General features: G+C 43.4%; 1 protein-coding gene across 2 annotated transcripts; it reads right to left on the bottom strand.

Moving 5' to 3' along the window:
- Positions 1-18: 18 nt before the first annotated feature.
- On the bottom strand, positions 19-15,437 carry keap1b (kelch-like ECH-associated protein 1b). Of its 2 annotated transcripts, none has more exons than XM_056279702.1 (7): positions 15,355-15,437; positions 10,932-12,547; positions 9,693-9,938; positions 6,896-7,572; positions 5,832-6,037; positions 3,471-3,647; positions 19-1,787 (listed from the first exon to the last, which is right to left on the bottom strand). In XM_056279702.1, exons 2-7 carry the CDS (start codon positions 11,235-11,237, stop codon positions 1,522-1,524), a joined length of 1,878 nt encoding a protein of 625 aa, XP_056135677.1. In that variant the 5' UTR covers positions 11,238-12,547; positions 15,355-15,437; the 3' UTR covers positions 19-1,521. The 2 variants fall into 2 exon arrangements, with proteins under 2 accessions (XP_056135677.1, XP_056135676.1); XM_056279701.1 differs by lacking the exon at positions 15,355-15,437 and adding an exon at positions 15,266-15,319.
- Positions 15,438-17,420: the final 1,983 nt, after the last annotated feature.

Here is a 17,420-nt window from a genome sequence, read left to right as displayed (position 1 = left end):
TGTTAGTGTGTTTTAAAAATGAGCATAAAATGCGTGATGCCACCCTTTATAAATAAAAAGGGAAACAAAACACATGAACACCATGGTACAATAAACATATACTTTTACTTTACAACGCATTTTGTACAGGGTACTGTTTGCTGAAAAAATTTACAAAGCAGACCTTAAATATACTATTATTCATTCCAACTACTGACTGACAGGAAGAACGTCCCTTTCAAACTGAAGCAAACTTAAATGTTCAAATTTAGCATTCACGGGCATTCATTTTAGTTAAGACGCATGCTAGTTAGTCAGAAACACAACACCAGTCCAATTCAATACAAAGTTGTCAGTTTAGGTGAAAAAAAAAAAACAGACCAAAACCAATAAATAAAAAAAAAACAGCTCTTAATTTCATTACAAGACTTCTCATAATATCAATATACAAAAAAAAAAATTACTTAAAAAATCTTTGTAGCTTAAATTGCTGTACAAATGCATTTCTTTAAGCAGATAAATTTTCTTCCATCACAATATTCGAATGTGGATGCACAAACATGGTCACTTTTTTCTGAGGTCTGGTGAACGAGAAAACTAAATTGTCAACTACAGGGGAGATGTTTAATTATTTTCATACTTGATCTATTCTCCTTTTTTTTAGAAAAACACATTGAATCCAAGTTTCAAAATGCTACAGTATTCATTTCTAATAATAACGACCAAAAAAAAAGTTCCTTCACTCTCTTGGCACTTCATATAATTCAAATAACTGACCCACATTAACAGTCGCCTCTCCAAGTTACGAGAGGCGACACTCACCTATTTGCTTGAATCTTTGCGATGCGTTTAGGTGTAGTTAAGCTACAAGTAGCAATGAGTGTGAGGGTTGTTTTTTTTTATCATGTTTTAAACAATCAGCTCCCAGTTTTCTGAGATTAGTTTTGGATTTTCAACTTTGGCTTCCCTGTCTGGGTCAAATAATTGAGAGACACAAAATAACAGTGCCACCGCTTTGAGCCTGAGGTCTGGCACCTCGTGGAAAGATAGTGACGACAATCATACCTATAGGCGCGGAAATGGCACTTCGCTCTTTTGATATCTTATATACTGACAATGCTACAATTGCCTCTATTTCAAATAGGATCTATTTGAAATAGGATCTATTTGAAATACCACCCCTCCCCCTTACAAGTCTTTCTTTGCCAAAAAGGCTGGTCTTAAAGAGTAGAAAAAAAGAGCCTATTGCTCCTCTTCGAGTATCCCTGGGCCAATAAGCAACCCCTCTTTGTAGGCAGCCATTCTTTGAATCTTGGAGACTTTGGTCCAGTCACAGACATCAGATTAAAAAGATCTCATTTCACTGACCGCAAATAAATTCTCTTTTTAACATCCTACTCAGTTGGAGGAGGAAGAAAGGCTGCCCCATGTGAGGGGTGCTTCAGCATGTCTGTTTCTAGTTAATCAACATGAGCAATCTTTATTTACTGGAAGACTGAAGGGAGAGCCCCAAGCAGAAACTGAGATGGTGGCAGTTGGTGCTCAGGTGTCCTTACTGTAGGACCCGCTGTGTTGCTGGACGTGGCGTGAGTCAAAACCAGAGGGACCTGAGTGATGTGTCGGTAACACAGCACTGCTTTCCCTCTCCGACTTCTGACACTGGGACAGCTCCTTCTGGCACGGCTCCATGGTGACCGCCACACCCACGCCACTCCGGCCTGACGTCATTCGAGTCACCTCGGACCAGGTGTCTGTTTCAGGGTCGTAACACTCCACACTGTCAAGAAAGGTATTGCCATCATAACCTCCTGTAAAGAAAGATATTTCATCATATCAATAAAGTGATTACTTTGAAAAAACAAACAAACAAATAATGAGTAAAAGTAAGCCTTGGTTAACAGTATTTTGTAAGGACACTTAGACATGGATCAGACAACGTTAGTCGAGTCATGAAAACATCTGGGTACCACTTTACATTAAGACTACCCTTCCATCCATCCATCCATTATTCAAACTGCTTATCCTGCTGTCAGGGTCGCACGGATGCTGGCGCCTTTCCCAGCAGTCACTGGGCAGCAGGCAGGGAGACACCCTGGACATGCCGCCAGGCCATCACAGGACTATAAAGGGTTTATGTATGGCTTATAATTAGTTTATTAATTAGGCTGTGAACACTTTATAAATCATTAATAAGCTGTTATAACGCATTAGATAAAAAGGGAAACAGTGACCTGTTGCTTACCAAATAATAAGCCCACATTTACCAGTATTGTTGAGCCTCAGATCTCATTGGTTATTTAGCCAACAACCAGTAAGAGCTGAGATTTAACAGGATAGAGATAAAAAGTGCAGCAGCAACTTGATCTTGCAAAATAGTAAGACAGTATTGATGTATGAAAACTGTTATAACTTGGTTATTTATGATTTATAAAGTGTTTACAACTGAATTAATAACCTAATACTAAACGATTTATAAATCCTTTATAAGGGTAGTCTTGGTACCAACATTTGTCTATATTACACAGCTGCAACTGTGTCATGGCTCTGTTATATGGATCTTTTATTACACTGCACTTTTACAGTTGTGGACTACTGAATATAAACAAATGCAGATTAAATTACAGGGCTGTTTAACTTCACAATCATTGTTACCCATTTTCTTAAAGAGATACTTGCATCAAAATCTGACTTTTCCTGTTGTTAATCGATGTAAGGAGTGTGGATGTGATCGATGAGACAAATGGTAGCCCTAAAATCACATTTATTGCCAGGTGAAAGATATCGGCAATCAAGTAACCGCTTTCCGGTTGGTGAAAATGTGGTAACTTGCCGCATCATGAATTACCATTAGCATAGAGGGCGTGTCCATAGCAGGACGCCATAAAAGCGGAGATGCACCCTATTGGTTCGAAGGAATACAGCTGTATTGGCTGAGTAACATATTCGTGAGGCGAGTAGTCAACTTCCACTGTGAAAGAGGAATCGTCTTCCACTTCCACATCCTCAACCTCAAAGCTGCTGTCGGTGGTCTCGTCGCTCGCCTTTTCTTTTTTTTTTTTGGTAAAGTGACGACAGAGCAGGAAGGGGGCTGTCACCAGTGAATTTCTCATTTTTCTACGGCAAGCACAAGTGGTTTAGCCCCAGTGTTTAGTCCACCCAGCCACACCAGCACAACCACCCTTAATTTCAGTAGCCAATAGCTATGAAATCATAAAACCACACCTACCTTTCGGCTGTAATTCAAACCACCCGTGTTAAAAATGTGCTCAGAAACAGCATGAAAGTATCTCTTTAAAGGAACTGCAAAGACTGGTACAGGTTAAAACATATGGTGGCTCTTTTTGTTTTGTTTGTTTTTTTAAACAGGAAACTGGCGTAAGTCACATGAAAACTGGGGGAGTGGGTGGGTACACTTTGCCAGTGTTAAGGCTTTAGTGGATTCATAATTGTAAATCTCATTTCATTCTCCGACTCATTTCTCAGCCACCTACCCAGAACGTAGATACGGCCGTGGTGTGTGGTGACTCCCAGAGCACTACGCCGATGCCTCATGGAGGCAGCAAAGCTCCAGGTGTCCGTCTCCACGTCGTAGCGCTCCACTGTGTTCAGCTGGTTGGTGCCATCATAGCCGCCCATCACAAAGATTCGGTTCCCCAGAGCACAAACACCTGCAAGAGAGGTAGGCGTGGTCAAATGTGACTTTACCTAAAGGCTATTTAGCAGTATTTAGAGAACAAAATCTTAGTAAATACCGATACATGGTAAAACACAGGATGTATACAACTTCTATTGATGTATCTTAAAAGCTTTTTTTTTAAGTTAGTCACACTGGCCCATTATTTAAAAGGATGTTCTTGAAGAGATGAATGGAGTGGGGAGCTTACACAATGAATGCTTTGTGGAACTACAGTTTATCTATAAAAATAAATGCCCTGACATGCACTGACAACAGAGATGCTATTAGAGGACTGCTGCACTTCAGTGATGACCATTACAGCGAGTGAGTAATGGAAAAAAGAAAAAAAAAACTTAACCGAAGCACATTTATAATACAGGAACTCGTTCTGTTAGGAAGAACCACAAAGGGCCGGTCAAACTTGTCAGAAGTCGTAAACAGCTAAACAGACTACAACCAGTTTCAACAAAGTATAGTTACCTTTCACAGTGGGCCTAATAAACAACATTATATTAGATTCATTATATTAATCATTCCCAAATTGTGTCGGGGGTATTGCAGCGGAGGATGAGGGATGACAATAAGTATAAACAATTGGAGTGGAACAAAAATGTAATGGAATAACGTTACGATGGGAACCAAAAAACAAACAATGCAAGTTCCCAGATGGAAACCATCAAATGTAAAAGCCAAAGCTTGGACTACAACAGAACACAATTACTCTTGAGGGGGAGAGTGTGTCAACGAGAGAAGCTGAATGGGGAATTACCACAGTGCGTATCTGAAGCCTGTGAAAAGTGAAAGCAGTCAAGAAAAAGTTCAGGTTCCCGCAAGAGCAAAATGTAGAGGTGCCCTCACGGCACACTGTTGAGTACTGGCCCACTTCAACCACTGGAGACAAACAAACCCCAAATGGCTTCATATCACTTCACCTTCCATTAAATGTAGAACCCACACATTTAAGCGGAGGAGCCAATACCTCCTGTTTCCCCAGATATGGTGTAAACTATGCTCAAATCCAGCTATCCAACAACACTATTTCAAGTTGTTCGCATAATTTTGGAATGACTTGGATTTTCTCATTGAGATAATAAAAAAATGAAACCTTTTCCAATGAGATGGGGGAGGGGGACTGAAAATTTTTGGGAACCACAGCATTAAAAGCCTATACTTACAAGCACTTAATTTAGATTAAGTCATTTAGTAAATCAAGTGTTTTTACTGTGATAAAGGGACAAATGAAACGATAAAGTGAAACTGATATACGTCATCTGATATTATGTCACATATGTGACCAATAAAGCCCCTTTGCTCATTCTCCTGAATGTTAAAGAAAACAGCCCAACTCTCCTACACCAATAAGAGTCAAGGAATGGATAAAAATCCTTCCACACCTCATCCCATCATCAGCTGCTTCCCCAGACGTCCCTCTCCCCAGCAATGCCCTCCAACTCCTCCTGGGTGATCCCAAGGCGTTTCCAGGCCAGACTGGACATGGAAGTCCATCCAGCAAGTTCTGGGTCTACCCCGGGGTCTCCTCCCAGCTGGCTGTGCCTGGTAAACCTCCAGAGGAAGGCCCCCAGGGGGCATCCTAATCAGATGCCCGAACCACCCCAACTGGCTCCTTTCGATGCGAAGGAGCAGCGGCTCTACTCCGAGCTCTCTCCGGATGTCCGAGCTCTTCACCCTATCTCTAAGGCTGAGCCCAGACACCCTACGGAGGAAACTCATTTCAACCGCTTGCAGCCGCGATCTCACCCTTTCGGTCACTACCCAAAGCTCATGACCATAGGTGAGGGTTGGAACGAAGATCGACTGGTAAATTGAGAGCTTTGCCTTCCGGCTCAGCTCCCTCTTCACCACAACAGTCACAACATCCGCATTACTGCTGATGCTGCACCAATCCGCCTGTCCATCTCCCGCTCCATCCTACCCTCACTCGTGAACAAGACTCCGAGATACTTGAACTCCTTCACTTGCCACAGCCACTTTATTTTGAACAAAGAACATAAAGAAGCCATTTATGAGCCCTCTCATTTTCATAATTCACAAATTCTGTTCCAAGCCCATTGTATTATTGTCATTCTGAAAGATTTTTTTTTTTTAATTCCACAAAAGCTGACTCTCTGTAGATGGAAACTTTTGATGTGACCACATTGTTCCATTTCTTTCTCACCAGCTCCAGAACGAACGGTGTTCATGGCTGCCATGGTTTTCCACTCATCCTTGTCTGGGTTGTAGCACTCGGACGAGCTGAGCCGGTGGGTCCCGTCGAAACCCCCAACTGCGTACAGCAGCCGGTTGATGACAGCCACCCCCACACCGATTCGCCGCGTCAACATGGGGGCTACAAGCTGCCACTGATCCCTCTCCGGGTCATACCTAAGGAGCAGGACATGAACACAAATCAGTTGTCATCCAGTTTCGCTACCCGCGCTCAGCTGAACTAACACATTCAATTTTTATTGTGAAATTTGAGGTGGACATTCCACCAGTTTAGGCATTTGGCCTTTCAACAGTCTTTTGTTTGCCCTGTTAATATTTGTCATTCGTCACTGCTTCATGTCTACAGCACAGTTGAGGAACAGGACCGAGACACTCACACAGGTGAATTATCAGCAGTGACTCATAAATATGATACTTGGATATATACTTGATACGTAAGGCATGCATCCATTTTCGAATTCATAATTTGTTACTGGGCCTGTCTGGGAATTTTGAATCATGCCTGTGGAGCAGGATTAATACATGAGACATTTGTTGGTGAGATGTATTGGCAGGCAATAACATTTGACTTGAATGAAGAAGTACCAATTTATGTTCGAAAAAGTTGCGGTGTTCTAAAGTGCAAAAAAAATGCTTCACTAAAAATATACACTTTTCCATTACAGCTACCTGGAAAGCGATTTTTAAAAAGACAGTTTCTTATTCTTTAAAAGTATACAATAGCAGCTGTATGAACACCATTTTCCAAATATAATCGACTTATTTCCTGAGAATGTGACGAAAATCCCTTTAACATGAACGAATACAATAAGATTGTCTTAATTAAGACTTCCACTGCTTTCAGTCAGATCCTGATCGTGCTACTAAGCCGAAACCCAGAAAAATTAAAAATCATAATAATCAAAATATTTAAAACTCATCCCATCTTTGAGAATAGCCACATGACACAAAACCAAATGCAAATCCATTTAAAATAGCTGTGATCACTGCCAATCGAATCACCCATCCACTTACATTTCCACACTATTGTGATGAATACAACCATGTGACCCGCCCACTGCATAGATCATCCCATCGATAACGCCGACTCCAATGCGGTTCCTGGGCACACTCATTGGCGCGCAGGGCAGCCAGCAGTTGTTCATGGGGTTGTAGCAGTCCAATGTATTCGAGTCCATGTTTCCATCAGGTGCGTTGTTTCTTCCACCGACAGCATAGAAAAGCCCGCTGATCACACAGGCTGCCAGACCACTCCGGGGTACCTGGAGGTCGGCTAGCCTTAGCCAGGCTCCCGTACAGGGGTTGTACGCCTCCAGGTAGCTGAGAGACTGACGGAAGTAACCCCCTGCTGTGTAAATGAGCTGCGGCACCTTGGGGGTACGACAGGAGTTGACTTTGGTGGGCTTGTGGAGGGTGAGGTCCTGGAAGATCTGGGCCAGGTAGTCTTTACACTGGGGATCCCAGTCTAGAGACTGTAGCTGAGCCTGCAGGAAGTTAGGTGTAAGGGAATGGCAGCGGACAGCCTGGAGTAAAGCCTGGACGTAAGGTCGCCGGTTCTCTCGGTCATAGCGCACCCACGCCACGCATGCCTGGAAGACCTCAGACTCGCAGCGCACATTGAGCTCATCACGGCTGATGAGGGTAACTAGCTGGCAGTGGGACAGATTGAAAAACTCCTCCTGGGTTGCTACCTGTAAACAGGAGGACAAAGGAGTAGATGAAAATATTTAATGACATTTTTAACAGACGTGCTGGGCCCTTGAGCAGTACTTATTTAGGTGTGTAAATAAACAAGTGGAAAGAACAAAGTTACCTTGGGAATTTAAGAAAGACATTTGGTACATGTCTAGAACAAAGTCCCCAAGGTAAATTGGGCCACTGATACATCCTTACATGCTATGACTCATGTAGCACACACACTTGGAAGATGCAGGGCACCAACTCTCAGGTTTGAAGTACAAAGGCTGGCCTACAGAGACCGCAATAGAACAATTGAAAACTGTTTGTCTGTACCACAACACCCCTTGACCTGAACAACTGAGAGCAACATTAACTAAAACAAGTCAAATGCTTAATCCATTTATGAGCTGGCATCATGCAGAAGATTTGAATCTTTATAATGCATGATTGCCAACGCAATGAAACATAAACATAAGTTGTGTAAATGCATATGATATGTAGACTGGATGAACAGTACATGTTTAAAATGTACAGTTGTAAATGAGGATCTAGATGTCCTGAGGTTAAGTGAAATCAGTTCATTTTTTTCTGTCTATTTACAGCTCGGAAAAAAATGCTGACAGTTGTTTAACTACTGAATATGAAAGCAGGGGAAAGCAAAACAAAGGCATCATCAAAACTTAATGAAATATCTCATTTATCTCATCTGTCGAGAAACAATTAGCCGGCTACAATAGGAAACTCTTAATTCCACGTGCAACAGCATTACAAGGTTAACACTGCTTTAAAGCGGCTGTAGACAACTTTTCAACCCCCCCCCCCGTGTTTCCAGGTGTTTTTTATTGTTTGCGCCACTGTCGCAAAGACAACCAGATCGCCTTTCCACTTATTATATTAGCAGCCTGGGTACTGTCCAAAGCAAGAAACAACTGTAAGAATCCCAAATTGAACTAAAAACCCTGATCTCAGTGCTATGATAAAGGCGGAGTAAAACATCTGGTAGTATTAATAAGTACACAAGTTGTGTTACTTACTGATCCAGTAGAAAGAATGCCAACTGAATGTCTGTTTGGAACCCTCTCAAGTCCTGGGTCAGGGATGGGCAACATGATCCAGAAAGGGTCGGTGTGAGTGCAGGTCTTTTTTCCAACCAAGCAGCTACACACCTGAGTCAACAAATCAAGGTACTTAGCAAAGACTATTGGTTGACTAATAGAATCAGGTGTGTAACTGCTTGGTTGGAACAAAGACCTGCACCCACACCGGCCATTTCTGGATCATCCCTGTACCTGGGTGTTGTCTCAAACTCTGTTTCCCCCTAGCCAGAGTTCGACACAACATCCAGACACTTGATTAACTTTAACCTAACCTCAACCTAACCCTAAGCTTAACATAATGCTTACCTTAACCTAATCGTAACCAATAGCAAATCTGTTTCCATGCGAATGCTTTAGTCTGGCTTGGGGGAAACCGATCTCGATGGGGAAACAGAATTCGATACAACACCATAGCTTGCTCCATCGAGCGAGCTATGGACAGGCTCGAGCTATGGAGCTATGGACAGGCTCTTGTTGTACCTCTATTTCTATCGCTCCCCCTCTTCACCTTCTTTGCCTCCTCCATCAACAGGGTTATTTTCTCTTGCCAGGTAGTTTCCACTGTCACTTCGGTTGTTCCATGGTACGCCATTTCCACTACTGGGGAAAACAAAATTGCTATCCTCTTCCTATTTGGTTGCGCAGTGATTGACGCACTTCCTTTGTGCCATAAATCGAGCCTCCATTTTTCCGCGAGATGGTAATCATATTTTGGTTGTGCAATGGTTGACACACTTCCTTTGTGCTGTAAATTGAGCCTTCATTTTCCTGCGAGATGGTACCCAGTGGCAGAGACTTGCAGAGTGAAAGCGAGGATTATAGGGAACCAATCTAAATGCCAATGGTGTCATTATTCTATAGCCATTACACTGTGCAATTAACATGTACGTCATAATAACAAGTTAAAGCAAAAAAAGTTGTCTACTGCCGCTTTAAGTAACTATTGCCTTCGATACCACTTTAATAAACACCACATATACGGTAACTGATCCCTGATTCTGTATTGGATTTTTCAATATTGCATCTCACAATACCTGGCTGAAATTCATGTAAATGTATTCCCGGGCCCTCTGGTGGAGCTCAGTGCAGCCTATCTGTTCAGCAAAGTTGGCGATGCCGATGGCGTTGCTGGGGTCCAGCTGCTGGACCAGGAAGTCACAGCAGGCCTTGACCACACTGTCAATCTGGTACATGACCGCACCGTTCATCACATGGATCACACACTTCTCCCCCACAGAGATGCTGGCTGTGTAGGCAAACTCTATCAGTCTGTCCATAACCTGAGAGGGTACGCAGGGCAAGGGAGTGGGAGATAGTTGCATAGTGAGTGTATAAAAGGGATTGATGAAGAAACATGGGGGGGGGGGGTATGGAATTGTCAGTGATCAGATAGTGGAGCAGAGGGACAGGATATGGAAGGGGAATGTGGAGGGGTCGAGTGAAACAATCAAGACAGAGAAGCAAAGAGGAGAAAATGAAGAAATGGCACAGAAATGGAGGAAGAGAAAGATATGGGTCAGAGAAGCATGAGTGTATGCTGAGCCATTAAGGGAGAGTAAATGCATAAGAATACAATGGGAACAATAGCAACACAAGTGGTTAAACTGAGTCTGCTTGCTTCAGCTATTCGATTAGCCAGACATCATAACAAGCTGGTTCACAAATGAAGAGAGCAATATGCACCTCAGCTGTGACACCAACCATCTTATCAGTGGATGTGTTGTAATCACACAATCTGTCATGTTCTGACAATGTCTGGGTGTCTCTCTGACACAGACTCCATCTCTAAAGTTCACGTAAAATGATAACTGCGTTTCTGTCTGGCAAAACATTAACTTGCTTAGAAAGTGAACACTACCATTCAGAAACACCTAATTAGTGAGGTCACATTAACTAAAATTATGACATTCAAACTTTTTTTAATCTTATCCTTGAATAGTTTTTCTGCTTTCTTTACCAATCAGCAGACCAATCACATGATCCGATCCAGATTTTATGTGGAACATTAGTTTGAAAAGCATTTCAACTGCAATGTTATGCAAATAATGCCACAGTAAACAATAGGAATATTGTTAACAGGAATAGCTAGATTAAGCTACCTCTTAACATCTGTGAATGTTCCTGAGATCCTTAAAAAAAAAACTGAAAGGGATGGGAAGTCTTCCCTGTCACTCAATGCCCCTAAGACACTACAGGTGTTAGTACAAGTATTCCAAGTGACATTTTTGGTCTATAGCAGAAATTTCCCAGCTAATAAAATATATCTGACTCACCCTGGGGTGGATCCCTTCAATGGGCACGACCTCCATACCGCACTCCTTCAGACCATTGGTGAACATTGCCCTGAAAACTGGGGACGATGAGGCCAGCACCACCTTGTGGGCCACAAAGTCGACAGCCTCCAGGTCATTGTACCGCACACGCAGTGTCACATCGCACAACTGCCGCTCCAGACGCAGCTCATTCATGATGGCGAAGGCGGCAGCCGTGTGGCTCTCAAGCGTGTAGCTGAAAACACGGTGGCCATTGCGCGTGGATGGCGTCACCAGCGCCTTACATTCTGTCATACACTCTGTCATTTCCCTGCTGTCTCCTCCTCCCCCTCCTCCTCGTCCCCCTACTCAAGAGCAACGGGCAGTGTGAAGGGGCATGCTTGCTCCCACTGCGGGTTGGTGTGGGGGCTACTGGTGAAATAAGGGATACTTTTGAAATAGAGGACCTTAGTTGGAACCAAGGGTTCAACTGCAGGTTCAGGGCTTATCCGGTGTCTGGTTTTTGCTTCTTTGTCAAAGTTAAAGAATAATCTCTGTCGCAAAGAGGATTCTCCGACTCTGTTTAGTCCTTGAGTCCTTGAGTTGAGTTGGGTTTTTTTAGGGAGTTGTTCCTTATCCGATATGAGGATCTAAGGACAGGATGTTGTGTTGCTGTAAAGCCCCTTGAGGCCAATTTGTGATATTGGGCTATACAAATAAAATCGACTTGACTTAACTTGAGTCCAGTCACAGTGATCATTAAGCAGCTACAACACATTTCTATGCCAAAGGCTAGTCATGGCTGTTTGTACTGTGGCATGGTGTGAATTAACTATAATGACGTGTATCATTGATACTGGAAGATCTGGATTTCTCTGGTATTTGTGAGCAATACCTTTGTCCTTTTATTCATTTACTTGACCATGTAAGGGTGAGACTGAGAGAGCGTTTTACTAGTACTACAGCAATCAAAGAAATCATTTGCCCATTGTTTCAGTTAATCTGTATATGTTGGCCATTGCAACAGCTTTATTTCCGAGGAGGATGTAAACACTGACTTACGAAAACATAGCCTAGCACAATCTAACCAAACATAAATCTATTGTAACACCCATTGCTAGTCTAATGGACCATCTTTTTTGAGGTTCACACCTTGCTCCTCAAATTTCTGTTCAGCCCGTGTCAAGCAACACAACATTCTAAAAAAAAAAAAAAATGGGGAAAAAAATCATAAAATAGTTGAAGTCTTTGAAAGTTTAAACCTGTGAACAAAACCCAACAGGTAGACTTTCATAGCAATTTCTCATAGCAGGGATGAGAGGGGGGGGAGGCTGGGCGGATTTACAATGACATTTTAATGTAGGACATCATTTAAGCTCCCCTCTGAGGGAGATACTTTGGCTGGGGGCTGCAGAGATGTACACAGCAAACAGGGCAGAGGGAGGCGTTGTCACCTCTGTCAGGGAAAAAAGAAAAAGAGGGCTGGATGCCAAAAGTGTCACGAATGTAACTTGGAGCCCTGGGGGATGACAGGGTGTTCAGTGGCTTCCTCCGGAGAGGCCTTCCTCGAGGTCGTACCGCTCAGGAATTTGTTTGCACCGCTGTGTGTACTGGGAACCTGTTGGCTCAGCTGACAACTGGAAATAGAGAAGAAACAAAGAGAAAGAGACTTAGAAAAAGTAGTTTATGATTTTAAATGAGGTCCACTTTCAATCTCATACACAGCTATCATTGGGTATATCGAATTTTAAAGAACTGCTGTTTTCTTACACAATCCAAGTTTAAAGTAGCACATAATGAGCTATATAGTTTTTATACAGGCTTCTGCTGTTGGTAGCTATATTATATATATTATATTTAAATCATTCTACACAGAACAGTGATTTAGCTAAAAATTGTCTGTAGCGGCTTTTTGTCCACAGTCACTGCATTCTAGACCATAAAGTTGTCCCCACCAATGGTTTGTTCTTCCATACACTACAGTAAACCAGGTTCAAAGTTTATTCCCAATCATGATGAACATGCTTTCATTGTATCATGATTCATCTCTCTTTAAATCAAAATTATATGTCTCTGACGATTAAGATTCCAATACCAAAAATGGGAGATCAACAAACCACAGTCAAATCTTGGTACAAACAAAATCTCAAATAAATCTATGATGTTTGTTTGGTGAAGATGAAATGAATATAGAAAGAAAGCAAGGCTCCCCTCTGGGCCCCGCAACCCTCTACATGGTTAAAAAGATCAAGAAACAGGTAGGTTTCCCAATCGAATGCCTTTTAAATTTACACCAGTGTATAGGGGATCCCATGACTGTAGGATCTCTTTGCAGAAAGGCTTCAAATGACTTCTTGAGAATCTCCACAGACACAGACACGACATAAATGCAGAGTGTAACAGATAGCAGGGGTGGTGGGGGTGATGCCCACTCCAAGAGAAAAACAGAGTGACTTAAATTAGGCCTCAGTACAGCTGGCCAGTATGACAGTGTTTTTCAGCCTGTCCTGTGACCAGTCCAGCTGGGGTGGGTAGTAGAGCGAGTTGGGAACGCGTATATGTGAGATCTAACAAAGCATATTATGACAACTTGTTTACACAGACTTGTGTGTGTGTGTGTGTGTGTGTGCGCGTGCACACACACACACACAAACACACACACACACTTTTGGTAATGTTTTAGGACATTGCAACGGAAGATCAGGCAAGCTAGGAAAATCTGAATTCGGGTCCTTGGAAAAGAACATTTGCGCAACATTACAACACAACCTGTTGGAATACCAAAAGAAGAAATCATTTTATTTCCTCTAACACGTGTTGGAGGAAATAGAATGGTCAATGGTCACTTCTTTCAAGAGTGTAAATCTGCGATAAAAAAAAAAAGACAAAAGCAGAACAGACACTTCTCTGGCCATCTATCTGGTGCTCACAGAGCGGGACAGTCAGAATTACTCAGCAACCACGCTGCTGCAGATGCCCACTTATATAACACAGGCCAATAAGTTGTGCACATTATCTGAAGCCGTGTTAAGGGAAAACAGTGCTTCTGCCAGGCTATACAGCCTCGTCAGTTCCCATATGACAGCAGGCGGCTAAGTAGGTCATTATGTCCTACACTTAAACTCGTTAAAATAAACTGAAACCAAAGATTACTGATGTCTGGGACTTTCCCAAGGATATCAACCGCTTAACAAACAATGTCTGTGACAGAACTTTTCACAACTGCAGTCAGCCCCCAAAACCGTATAGCATATAAAGCCTCCCTCCATAGGATCACGGGGCTCCCCCCCTCCTTTCTGTTCATCGGCGTGCTTTTCCCTCCAAGTTTTCATGGTAAATAGTTGTACGGGAGGAAATGTTGCCCAACACTGATTCCGGGCGCTCCCATCCAACATGAAAACGTCTCAGTTGTTTTGCAATTTATTATTCTCCATTATTTCCGGCAATATAGGCATTTGTTGCAGCCTTGAGGTGTAACATTGACATCCTGTATCGGGGGAAATGCTTTCACATTTAACTCTCTAGTCTACCGTACGAACCGGACACATCGCTGAAAATGACTAGTCGAGTTGGCTCCCTTGCAGCTAAACTTCCACAGGCCCACAGTATATGCAATGCAATGACAGATGATAGGTTAAAGTGGCTTTAATAAACAGCAGCCCAGGCCACATAGCAGATACGTGCGAAGTGACAAAGAGACGTCATGAAAGCAGCGACAGAAGCCACACACAAAACGGCAACATTGACGTTCCACGAACGTTTACCGAAGAGCATTTTTGTTACATATGTATCGCTTGACTTATTCTGAACTCTCTAACCTATCCAGCGCCGGACTCGGGGGGGGGGGGGATTATACGCTATATGGAAACGGTTCGCACCAAAAACATGTGAAGATCAATCCTTTCTATAAATCTAAGATGGTGTATGCTTTTTTTTCCGCGCTATCTCGCTACCTGACTATCGGAGGGGGGGGGGTATCTTCAAGAAAAATGTGGATTTGTTTACAAAGCCGATTGGGGTGAGAACGATACAACTATTTCGGACAGCCCGATCAAAATCTTGTGACGGCCGACGAACGTGCAGTCGTTATTTCCGTGACCCGCGACGAAGTTAGCGCTGAGCTAGCCGTCAAAAGCGTTTGGGGAAAGCGAGCCGACTTGTCAAGATAACCCACTCATTTTCACACGGCGGCGTAATGGCTTATACTCGATCCGCGAAAAAACAAACGCGGGGTCGCAATTCAGTTTCAAAACACACCTTCGCTGTAAAATGTCCCAACATTTAATTCACGGGGGGGAAAAATCACTTTTTGTGTATTGATATTATTTAGAAGGAGGGAAAAAAAAGAAACTCACGTAGCTAGTCTAATTCAATTCTTCCATTGTGGTTTGCCAGTATGTGTGCCACCGTCTGCCACATAGGAGCGGGGGAAGGCTGTACTCACCATGACTAAGCATTGCACGAGCCGCTGACGCTTTCAAAGTAAGAGTCTGCCACGAAGAGCGCACGACTCGTCCGCCGTTGACACGCCCGGACGGCGGAAAGGTGCCGGGAGGGACGAGGCTTTTGCTGTGAAGGGAATCTCAGACCGAGGATAGAGAAAAGCCACTTCTTGGAAAATCGCCTGAAAATGTGGAATTAATGTCACTCGCATCAGCCTGACCGACGTGGCGAACATGTTAACAAGGCCTAAGTGGATCAGACTTGCGTTAGATTAATTCACGAAGGATGCTCATAAAAAGTGGAACTAAACCGACTAAGTTATGCATGGGAAATAAACCCAGAACTAATGGATATTACTGGGGGGGGGGGGTGCACAGGTCTTTAGAGTTCATCCAAACAATGATACGGGGGGGGGGGTCACATTCTTTTCAAAGCCTGTGTTGTTAAGAACAGTCCTGCTTATGATGTGGATTTCCCCTCATCGCTCGAAAGCCCCAGAATCATGGTGCAGCTCACCTTGCATGCTTAGGTAGTCAAATGTAAACTCTCTGTTCATCTGGAGGGATTACTCTCTCACAGTACGTCAGCCTGCTGGAGTCTGCCGCCTCTGGGCAGGTGCTGAGTGCTGACACACCAATAACCCCCCCTCCCCCACTGGGAAAATACGTAATACAGAATACAGGCCCGTAGACTGTCCTCTCAAGCTTAAAGCCACAGGGTGGCACTGTAAGACAACTGAGATAAATTATATCCCAATGAGTTGTATCCATGGTTGTATCCCCCAATCCAGAAGGTATCACTTTTAGTTTGATGACAAATCAAATTTGATCATTTACAAATTCACTGCCAACTCCCAAGTATGTTTTAAGTATTGGCATATAAGCTGCGTCGACTCAAACAGACCCTGTAAGGTAGAGTTCACAGCTAATTAAACTTTTTCTTTTGAGATTGAAGTTCCATTTTCTCTACTTAAATCAAACCAGCAGTGAAGCTTTCAAGTGTCACGAGTAAGCTATGACTGCTACGGGGAGCCTTAAATCAACCTTCACATACTAGATTTCCCTCCTGAGCAGAGATCTCTCTGCCTTCTTACTGTGTGTGCAGTTTGATCAGGCTTTGGGGCACTGGATGGACATTCCTAGTAGACAGGCTTCACTCTGTCTCTCTCCGCCTCATCATCCAGCTGTTGGACAGCTTGTATTAAACAATGTAGGTTTCTATCCTGAGCATGAAGGTGCACTTTGAAGCTGCACCCATGTACTGGTCTGAGATCAATTTTACGAGATCAGTTTCCTGTAAATCTGGTGACAGGCATGGGTGTAAGTCCATGAATACTGGGATGGCATCCAGCACTTTACCTGTGCCCCCGTCCATAGGGTTAGCAGTTGTCCGGAAGGGCATCCGACGTAAAATTTTGCCAAATTTATGCGGATTGACAACACCATACTGGCTCAGTCAAGGCTCCGTGCCGGATCAGTCAAGGCCCAGGTTAACAACGACCGCCATTGGCACTGTGCTCTCACAGATGGAAACTATAAAATGTGGCGATCCCTGAAAAACAGGGAACAAGCCAAAAGAAGTGTCCTGTAAATGTTACAGAGTTGGCAAACTGGGATTGTATCGAATGATGTATTGCTTGAATGAATAGACAAGCATCAGTGTAAGCAACACTGAATTAAAACTGAACTCTGACATTGACCCAATGGCTCATTTTACATGTTTCCAAAGCAGTTAAAATCACTGTTGGTTCCATCCTGATTTTTTTTACTTTTTGCACAATGAACTCTGGGGTTGTTCAACCTTGGGGGTCATCCCAGGTCTTCCTCTGTGTGGAGTTTGCATGTTTCCCGTGTCTGCGTGGGTTTCCTCCAGGTGCTCCGGTTTCCTCCCACAGTCCAAAGACATGTAGGTCAGGTGAATCGGCTATATTAAATTGTGCCTAGGTGTGAATGTGTTGGCTCTGTGATGGCCTGGCAGCCTGTACAGGGTGTGTCCCTGCCTGCCGCCCAATGACTGCTGGAATAGGCTCCAGTATCCCGTGACCCCGATTGGGACAAGCGGTTTGGA

This window comes from Lampris incognitus, chromosome 5 (genome assembly GCF_029633865.1).
Source record: "Lampris incognitus isolate fLamInc1 chromosome 5, fLamInc1.hap2, whole genome shotgun sequence".
NCBI classification, from domain to species: Eukaryota; Metazoa; Chordata; class Actinopteri; order Lampriformes; family Lampridae; genus Lampris; species Lampris incognitus.
This window is presented reverse-complemented; position numbering and strand designations above follow the sequence as displayed.

What these genes read in the sequence shown, in the direction of transcription:
- keap1b (XM_056279702.1), bottom strand. Translation starts at nt 11,237, where the DNA reads ATGACAGAGTGTATGACAGAATGTAAGGCGCTGGTGACGCCATCCACG. An exon ending in CATCACAATAGTGTGGAAAT is followed by an intron (nt 6,038 to 6,895) that starts GTAAGTGGATGG and finishes CCTGCTCCTTAG; the next exon opens with GTATGACCCGGAGAGGGATC. An exon ending in CGGCCGTATCTACGTTCTGG is followed by an intron (nt 1,788 to 3,470) that starts GTAGGTGGCTGA and finishes CTTTCTTTACAG; the next exon opens with GAGGTTATGATGGCAATACC.